The sequence below is a fragment of the Dendrobium catenatum genome, unplaced genomic scaffold, assembly GCF_001605985.2.
Source record: "Dendrobium catenatum unplaced genomic scaffold, ASM160598v2 original_scaffold_224352, whole genome shotgun sequence".
In the NCBI taxonomy this organism is placed as follows: domain Eukaryota; kingdom Viridiplantae; phylum Streptophyta; class Magnoliopsida; order Asparagales; family Orchidaceae; genus Dendrobium; species Dendrobium catenatum.
In genome coordinates this window covers 193,663-203,652 of record NW_021542761.1, presented here as the reverse complement: position 1 = coordinate 203,652, position 9,990 = coordinate 193,663, and the positions used below count along the sequence as shown (strand labels likewise).

Here is a 9,990-nt window from a genome sequence, read left to right as displayed (position 1 = left end):
AATATGGCCTGTTAGATGCCATATTTGAAAATTTAGAGTTAAAAAATTCTAGAACATTACTTTATTGATTCTAATGATCATTAATAGAGATCAACATCCTCTACCATTGTCGCTCAATCATCATCGCTTGATTATAAATCGATTATAAATATTATCTGTCACCTGACAAATGACTCATGTTAATTTATTTGTACAAATGAACAAATTTAAATTAAAATTTAAAAACTCACAAATACATAATTTTGAAATCTTTGTTATTTATTCATTTATATTCACCAAAATGTTCCTTTTTACTTTATCTAATAAATTATTTAAAATTTAATACCATACTTTTAATAAATAATAACATAAATAATATATAAAACTAAATAAATTATCTCATTTTTCATCAGAATTTATAAATTAAATTATATTTAATTTTGTTTAAGAAAATAAAACTTTAAGGCTTCATTTGATACAGCTTTTTTACTTCTTCTTAAAGCAGCTTTTTAGTTAAAAAATTAAAATTTTTATACTAAGAAATCGTTTTAAGAAACATAAAGAAAGCCGTCCCAAAAGAAGCCTAAATCTCTGATTTTGAAATAATTGTCAAACACAAACACTTCAAATTCCAAAGAAATGACAAACATAAACATCAATCAGATGACAACAGCCTCACCTACTAAGGGTTTTCAACAACAAAACTTACTAACTCAGAAAAAAAAAAATAAAGATAACCGTTGATAATTTAAATTCTCTAAGTACTCTTATCTGCCTTTGCAGCAGTAGCAGCAGCTTGTCCTCTGAGTCTCCCAGTTCTTCTTGCTGCAATGAGACCAACCTTCTGTCCAGGAGGAGCGTCGCGACGAACAGTAGAGGCATGACCGATATGCTGGTGGTTTCCTCCTCCATGGGGATGTTCTACTGGGTTCATGGCGACACCACGAACCTTTGGCCAGCAGTTTCTCTTCACTCTATATTTGTGATAGGCATTGCCTGCTTTAAGAAGAGGTTTTTCGGTTCTACCGCCGCCTGCAACTTGCCCAATCATAGCTCGGCAGCCACTTGGGACAATCTTCTTTGCACCAGATGGGAGCTTTATCCTGGAAAGAAATTTTGAGGTTAGGGCATCTCCAAACAAAAATCTCATTTTTCATTCCAAAATGCAGTGAAACTCAAAAATTTGCGTGCTTTTGCGAAGGTAATCGTCTGTCTCGTCTTTCTCCTCTTTCAAGCATTTCTTCGGCAAATCCGGTTGAGACAAAAAAATAGCGTAGGTGAACAGTGCAACGCCACTGTTCACCCTCCACCGATTAGCAATTGTTTTGCCGTTCAAATGGAGCAAACCAGCTAAGCCTTACAGTCGTTTGGAGTTTGGTTGGAGACGCACTAATGAGTGATTAAATGCAGATGGATGATTCCATATAGGAATAGATGTTGAAGAAACAAAGCGAAGAACCTGGAAATTTCACTGGAGAGTAGAAAATATTGATTTATTTTGGAATAGCAATGATGGTTGTCATGAAATGATAAGCGTTGATGAAACTTGAATGGCCAGGAGCAAAAGATATGCTTTTACTAAAAAGATATAGTATTTATTTGCTTCATTTTTTGAAACGGTTAGCTAAACTCTAAAATTAAATTCAAAACCTCCTCAAATGTGCTGATTTCACTTTCAAATACAAAATAAATGGAAATAAATCTTCTTTTTCTAAATATTATTTGTATCTATATGCCAAATGAACTCCAAAGAAAATTACAATCCTTCCAATGAAATTACTTGTAGAAAGAGAGACTGATTACTATCATGGAAAGCCTTGAAGCAAAGAATGTTTTTTTCCCCCTTCGTTCACAAGCTTAATATTTTGATAAATCAGTCATAAAAAAAATTTAGAACCATCAAGATGGACACTTTTCCTTGGTGGAACTCTCAGACTAAAGGTTTAAAACTACGGCATTCATGCTTCCAAATAAGGATGATATAGTTGGGGTGGCTACAACTGTTTGTAAAGACAATTAGAAAATTGCTGTTAAGAAAAACATATGTTGAAGGTATTACGTACTTATGCAATTTCTGTAAATTCACAATGCCTCGGGCATCCAAGTAATTAAAGGACACCAAGCCACATTGAGCAACTCAACTAGCAATAGGATTTGGTAACATTAAGGCCTCCCTCAAGCACTACTAAACTGCCATCATCATTAAAAATTATTCTCATTATGTTCATATAGGCCTACAATAAAATGGTGTTTAAAATCATTAAAAATTCAAGAAACAATTGTTTCAATTAAAAAAAAAGGCCAAATTATTTTTAATAATTCTCATTAATGGAATCTCTGACATCTCTGAATGATCCAAGAGGGTACGAACATAAAAATCATCAAAAAGTTAACCTGTCGCCTTTTCATGACAAGTTAAATTGCATGAGGACAATAATACAAGTCAACCAGCTTCTCTCCCTTCAATTCCAGCATAAAATGGGAAGCCACGGTTTGAAAGAGAACAAAGTTTCACTTTCCAAAAGAAAGAGAAGAACAGGAGTTAAAAGGTTAAGATAGAAAGAGGGGTTTAATAAAAAAATTAAATTCAATCCTTTATCAAAGTGGTCGTGTCACCCCTTTAGGATTAATAGCAAAGAATCTACCTATTAGTTGGTCTACAATCTCTCTTTCTACCTTAAAGTTTTTCTCTCTACCAATTTATCTTTTGCCTGAGAACATACACAGAAGAGATTGGAAATTCATTGCCAAGCAAGGATCAATAAGAAGAGGAGAAAAAATCCAGATGAAGAAGAAATGGAGAAGAAACTAAATAATAGCATATATAATGCATTTTAGTTATAAAAATAAATGAATCAATTCATGACAAATTAGTCTGGCCTCCAAATAATATTCATCTCTTCTTAGCAATATTTCTCCTCTTTTCTACCTATTAGTTGGTCTACAATCCTTCTACCTAAAAATTTTTCTATCTACCAATCAATCTTTGCCTGAGAACATATGGAGACAATATTGTAAATTCATTGAAAAGCAATTATCAATAAGTGGAGAAGAACCAGGAAAACTAAAAAAGGAGGAGAAGAAATCAAGGCATCAAGAAGAGAAAGAAGACGAATATAAATGGCCATCAGAAGAAAAGAGCAATGATTGGTAACCTAGGGATACTTTTTTAGTCTGCCACTTCCATACAATTATTCTCCTAAGCACTGAATTCTCTTTACAATCCTCTTGATAAACACAAATTTCCTCACATAACTCCTCTTAGTCGAGCGTTGAATAGCTAAAAGCATAATTGTTTCAACGATCTAAAAAAATATTTTGCAAGACCATAATACTATCAAGGTATTCTATTGATCAGCAGTTAAAATGATTCCATATTAGAGTAACCGATGGTCCGATCATTCACCAAATATTGACCACTTAGTTATAGATCACCTAAGTACAAATTATTGTTTTTATTCACTTGAGTCACTACATCTAGAGTATACATTCTTGCCTTTCTTTTTATTTCATGTCAAGTCATCTTTCAACTCACATCTATCATTACTAATCATAATCATAATTATAATTATAATTATAATTATAATTATCATGTTGATGATGATAATAATATAAGTATAATCCTAATCATGCTAATTTGTTTAAACATAACAATTACTTAATAAATATAATCTTAAATAACAAAATACTTTCACCTCGATTTTTGACAATTAAAAGAACAATATGGTATTTCTATTTCAAAGAAAAATTTGGATTCATTGAATAAACCACTCAGTGATACAAGGCTGTATAACTACACTGTTTTCCTAACAATAACTGCCATTATAAAGATAGCATGGTGGACCAAATAAAGAATTTAAACTTAGGTTTTAAGCGCAAAAGACAAAGATTTATCATTTAACTCATTTGAGAAAACAAATCTCTCAAAAGAACGAGTAATTGATGCAAGATGACTTATCATAAGCAAAATCTAGACTGCCAGCAGTAAATAAAAGCTTCTCAAGAAAGGCAACTTTATTGATTCAAAAAGTTCATTGCAGAAAATGTAGTGAGACCAAATCACATGAATAAGAAACCAATAAATCTCCGCAAAAAAAGAATGATTTTCCAGCAAAAATAGAAGACAAATGGGGAAAAGCATTTAACACTGAATTGGATTCAGTGAAAACAGGATTTTTTTTTTCAATCATGAACGTTTTGACATGATTTAGAAAAAGGAACAGAAATAAACAAACCAACTAAACCTAAAATGGGTGGATTATATAAAGCATGACCATCTTTCAGCAATAAACAGACTTTTCTTCGGAAAAAGTATATAAAATTTCACATCAATAGCCAAATTAATGTTATAGCAGCAACTATATCACAACAAATTGCAATCTTTCAGTAAAATGACAACACTAGAAAACTCCACTCAGCATCTGAACAATAAATAAAGATCACTCTGCACAGATTTCACACGCTGTAATCAAGCTGCAAGTTTGCATGCGGAAAATCTTTCAGGGTTGTTTAGAAGCGGTTTTTCTCAAGCTTATAATGCAATAATATCGAAATTAACTCTCTCCAGAGGAAACACATTATTGATATAAAATATTAGGAGACAAAAGAAGAATATTTGTTGAGCTCTGGATCTAAGAACACCCAAACTAAATAAAATTTCAAACATTATATATTCTACAGAAACGATAATAAGTATGAATAAAAGAAACAAGAGAAACAACATCCAATTAGATCATATCATACCTACTGGTACCGTTATCGGGGTTATGGCTAATGACAATAGCATAGTCCCCAGACGCCCTTGCGAGCACTCCACGATCTCCGACGTGGTGCTCAACGTTGCAAACGACGGCGCCCTCAGGGATGGAGCGAAGAGGGAGAACATTTCCAACCATGAGAGAGGCTTTGCGGCCGCAGTAGAGGAACTGGCCGGTGTACATGCCCTCAGCCGCGACGAAGAGCTCCTTCTGGTGCTTGTAACGGAAGGGGTGGCGGAAGGTAACTCGGGCAAGGGGCGCACCGCGACCAGGGTCATGGATAATGTCGGTGACCACGCCCTTCAGATATCCATTACGCTCGCTGAAGTCGAGGCTTCGGAAGCGAGCTGGGCCCTTGCGATGGTGGGTATGGGATCGGAAAACCGACCCCGCGCCCTTTCTTTGAGCTCGAATCACTCTGCCCATGGCGACGAGGGCTAGGAAGGACGAGAAGAGGAATGGAGGGAAGAAGTAGACAAAACGGCGGCTAGGGTTTGGCGATATTTACTTCGCGGGATGGGTTGCCCAAAATCCGCTTAGAAGAAAGCTTGCTTAATCTCGACCGTTGGCTTCTTCAGTTCGATTCTGGCGGAAATCCATCCGTCGGTTGTTTTTAAAAAGTATGTATTTTCAGTAAAATTTAAAAAAAAAAACATTTAAATACTTTGAATTACATAAAAAATAAAAATAAAATAGTATTAGGATAATATATTGTATTTTTAAAGAATTAAGATATTATATAGTAACAAAAATAGTACTAAAATAATATATGATATATTTAAAATATGTATTTTTTGTGTGAAATAATAAAATAAAATTTATAAATAATAACTGAGGCATTTAAATATGTAACGCATAATTTTATTATTTATATATTTACTATCTAAATATTTATTTCTTTAAATCATATTTTCATGCACCTATTTTGAAGTGATTTAAATACTAAAATAATATATAAATTAATATAAAAAATTTATATTAAATATATAAAAATATAAATACATATTATAGTGTATTTTATTATGTTAAATTAGTATTATTGTTAATCTAATTATGTCATGACATCTTAAGAAAAATCAAGTATTGTAATTAATGAAAGATTTCATTAATAAAAATTAAATAGTTGATTAGAGGACCTTAAAAATTAGTTATTACCTATAGCAAATAATGAATGATCATTCAAATATATTTTATTCCATCTACTGTTGCAGAAGCATAAAGTCCATATTATTATAATCTACAGTTGCATGCAAGACTTTTTTTTTTTGGCCAAAAATTCTCTAAGAAAATTGTTGCGGGTCGAAAACGATGTTGAGTTGGTCAATTTTTTTGAAAAATAGTGTTTAGACTTTATGGTTATTGTGTTGGATAAATTTTTGGGTAATGGAGAAGAGATTATTCTATGTGACTCGACATTTGGAGACCAATTAAAATGAGCCACGTCATCAATATCGAGTGTTGTAACGAGCGGTATTGAGCAATACTGAGCTGTGATACTAACATGACTCATTCTTATTGATCTTCGGACGGCGTTCGGCGTCCGCACAAAATAATTTCTCGATGGAGAGGGAGTTTTACATTTTAGTTTTGTATGAATAATCCACACACAGATAGAAAAAAGAAGTTGTACATAAAATATAAGATAAACAATTCATTGTATGATCAGAGTAACATATATACGCCGGCCCTTCCTCTCTGTTGGAGAAAACGAGATTATAAAGTATGAAACACGTGCATCACTTCTTGTGAATTTGATGGAGAACAATGAATGATGCTTAGGCAGCAAAGTTCAAAAAATGGTGGTTTAGCGATGGTATGTCGGCAAGCGACAACAATTGAGTTGCATTAATTGGGTAGTGACGAAAAGTTTTGATAGTTGAAACGATGATAGTCGAGTAATGGTGATTAGATGATGATAATGATTGGCAGTAACTGTCAAGGTTGAGTATTGTATAGGGCTTTGAAGTTTTTTAGACTTTTAATTTCTCACCTTTTAATTTATGACGTATGCCAACATCATAAACTAAAATCACTCAATAATAGATCATTTGGTCTTTTAATTACTATGCCAAAGTTTTCAATTGTACTTCACGTGTTTGATTTGAGCTTATTTGGACTTGAATTAGATTGCTTTTTGTGACGTAAGTTTGTTTTGTTTAGATATTTAGCTCAACTATAATTTTGCTAAACTTAGAGGTCATATAGTCCTATATTTAATTTTGAGAGTTTTCAATTCAAATAGTGTATTGATCAAACCAATTTTCTTATGATGTATAACTTTGCCTTTTTTTTATATCGGAATTCTTGTCATCTAAAGATAATTTGAAATAATAATAATAATAATAAACATGGAGATTTTAGTTGCCTAATTATGATAAAAAAATATTAGCCGAATAATAGAGATCAGAAGACCATAATCGGGGAATTATAATCGAGAGACCATAACCATATATTAGCCTTTTGGGATATTGTAGTTCGGTGATGGTGGTTTGGAGATCGTAATTGGACGGTAGTGGTTGGGAGACAGTCACGGTAGTTGAGAGACTATAGTTGGATAGTGTTTGTCAGGAGATCGCAGTTGGGCGATGATAGTCAGGAGATCGTATTCGAGCGATGATGGTCAAACAATAGTAATCTAACAATGGTGCTCGAATGATGGTATTCTGATGTTGATGGTCTAATTGTGATAATCGAAAGACAATAGCTGACATTATAGTTCATTTATAATTTTTTTAGAGTAACATTTGGATGAATTTAACTAACATCCCAAAATACTTTATCATATGACCTATATGAATTTTTTCGATCATATATATTTCTTTTAATATTTAAGTGTCTTAATCAGAATTAAACATTATTTAGCTTATTATACTATTTTCATTAAGATAAGCATATATATGCTTTGAAGATCATTTAGTAATCCAAATAATGACCGAAATCTCTAATTATTCTAAGCGTTCCATTTGAGCTCATATGGAGTCAAATTGAATCATTTATGATGTCGATGAATTTGTCTCATTGATACGTTGATATTATTGTAAGTTCGTTGAAATCAAAATGAATATGATTCTAAATTTAATTTTAAAAATTTCTAATTATAGTATACGACTCGATTCTTGTTCGATCAATTAATTTTATTAAGAGATCTTACAATAACTTTTTGATGAACTCATCCAAAAAATAAGATGAATTCAAATAAACTCCAAATGAAAAATAATTTATTCAAACTTTGAATTCACTCACTCAAAATTAGTTTGATTTAATAGTAAATATATAAAACACTACCGAATTTGTGGAAGCGACCTACCTATAAATCCCCCCTAAAGCCGCTTTCGGTTCTCGGCCCCTCTGCGGCTCTGCCCTTTTCATCCGAGATCAAAACCAGTGAAGTAGAGAGAGAATGGCGGATAAAAGCTGCAAAATCAGATTCATAGTGATGCTTCGGCAGAAGCTTAGAAGTTGGAGAACAAGGGCTCGCGGATCTGCGGCGGTGACAACTTCAAGTTCGTCGCCGGCTCCGGCGGACGTGCCGGAGGGCCATTTAGCCGTGTGCGTAGGAAGCGGAAGACGTAGATTTGTGGTAAGAGCATCGCATCTCAACCATCCAGCTTTCAGAGAACTCCTTATCGAAGCCGAAGAGGAGTACGGATTCTCCCACTCTGGTCCCCTCTCCCTCCCCTGCGAAGAATCCATTTTCCTCCAGATCCTTCACCGTATCTCATCCTCCTACGCTTCCCTCTTTCCCGACGCCAGAGGCAAGGGATCCCGGCGAGCCGATAAGTTTCCGCTACTCTACACCGAGAATCCGATATGGTATGTGGCCGCAAACTCTCATTCTTCGCCCATTACCAGATCGGAGCACCGCGCTATCGCCTGAGATCTGAGGATCACGCGAGGGTAGTTTTGGAATACCATCGCTACAGATTCCTTCGTTCCGCCTTTCCCAACTTTTTTTTTTTTGAATCAGGGGGTTTGTTTTGTAATTAACATGATTGTTTCGGGGTAAATTATTAGCTCATTGCCCAGTTAAACAAATTTAATCATTTAACAATCTCTAGATAAGTTTATCATCCTCAATTTTCATAGTGTTGTTATGTAATTTTATTAATATCGGATGTAAACATTTAAAATTGCAAAAATAATTTTTTTATCTCAATTTTATTGGTTTTGGGTTTAATTTGTTGCTATTGTTTTGACGCAGATCTAAAATTCAATAATATAATAAAATTATAATACTTTATTATTATTATTATTAAAAAAAAAAACTATTCTCAGCACTCTCAAAATTTTATTGGCATAAGGTATTCATGCAACACTCCATTTGATCTTGAAAAAGCTTACAAAAAGGGTTAGTAAATGAATCAAGTCAAGTTAAAGGCATCTCCAACCGAAAAACTTATTTTCCACTCTAAAATATACTAATTCATTTTCAACTGAACTCCATTTCTTTCTTCTCTTTCGATCCTCTTCATCTCGCTGTGAAGGTAATCATCTTTCTCCTTTTTCGCACGCTTCTTCGTCAAATCCCGTAACACACAGAATTGGCATAGGTGAATAATATTGGCGTCACAATGTTCACATTTTTTTTATTTTTTCATTTAAACACACAGAATTGGTGTGGGTGAATAATATTAGCATTGCACTGTTCACATACCAAATTTTGACGTGTGATTTATGGTTGAATGGAGCGAATGGCGGACATCAAACCACTGTATGCAGTTCAGTTGGAGATGATCTAAGTATTGGTTAAGATCTTTTATTTGATTTTTTAATCCATTTCAAGTTGAATTTGAATGTAAATCAAGTTTTAAAGTATTGTTCAAACATGTTTTTTAGTTTTCGTATTGAGTTTCATTCAAACTTAATTATTTATATATTTGATGCTTATAATTAAACATATAGCCTAAATATCAACAAGAAAAGGGCATATCTAACTATTTTTTTTGTATTTTCAAGCATGTAAATTATAGAAAAGTTTAAAAAAAAAAAAGAAAAAGTAATCAAACAAAAAACTTAGCCATTATGAAATGAACATTTTATCGTGTTCTTAACAAGCTACTTTTTAAATAACAAACAAAATTGTTTACATTACGAGCTTTTAAAATTTTATTCAAATTTGTTCAATGAAGTGAAAAGAAGAGCATGAGCAAATATTATACGAACAAGTATCAAGTTATGCATCAAGTGCAACTTATTATCTTATATAGCCCTAACTAGAAAGCTGAAAAAAAAGTTCATTTTTTTTATTAAATAA

General features: G+C 33.0%; 2 protein-coding genes across 2 annotated transcripts; one reads left to right on the top strand and one right to left on the bottom strand.

Moving 5' to 3' along the window:
* Window positions 1-549: 549 nt before the first annotated feature.
* Window positions 550-5,247, bottom strand: LOC110100562 (60S ribosomal protein L8). Its single transcript, XM_020828129.2, has 2 exons — window positions 4,723-5,247; window positions 550-1,082 (listed from the first exon to the last, which is right to left on the bottom strand). The coding sequence occupies exons 1-2, from the start codon at window positions 5,160-5,162 to the stop codon at window positions 737-739; spliced, it is 786 nt and encodes a 261-aa protein (XP_020683788.1). The 5' UTR covers window positions 5,163-5,247; the 3' UTR covers window positions 550-736.
* A 2,845-nt stretch (window positions 5,248-8,092) lies between these two features.
* On the top strand, window positions 8,093-8,731 carry LOC110100561 (auxin-responsive protein SAUR50-like). The gene has a single exon (XM_020828128.2). The coding sequence runs from the start codon at window positions 8,137-8,139 to the stop codon at window positions 8,611-8,613; it is 477 nt and encodes a 158-aa protein (XP_020683787.1). The 5' UTR covers window positions 8,093-8,136; the 3' UTR covers window positions 8,614-8,731.
* Window positions 8,732-9,990: the final 1,259 nt, after the last annotated feature.

Coding starts and splice junctions, on each gene's coding strand:
- LOC110100562 (XM_020828129.2), bottom strand. CDS start 5,162: ATGGGCAGAGTGATTCGAGCTCAAAGAAAGGGCGCGGGGTCGGTTTTC. Junction 1,083..4,722: donor CCCGATAACGGTACCAGTAG/GTATGATATGAT, acceptor ATTTCTTTCCAG/GATAAAGCTCCCATCTGGTG.
- LOC110100561 (XM_020828128.2), top strand. CDS start 8,137: ATGGCGGATAAAAGCTGCAAAATCAGATTCATAGTGATGCTTCGGCAG.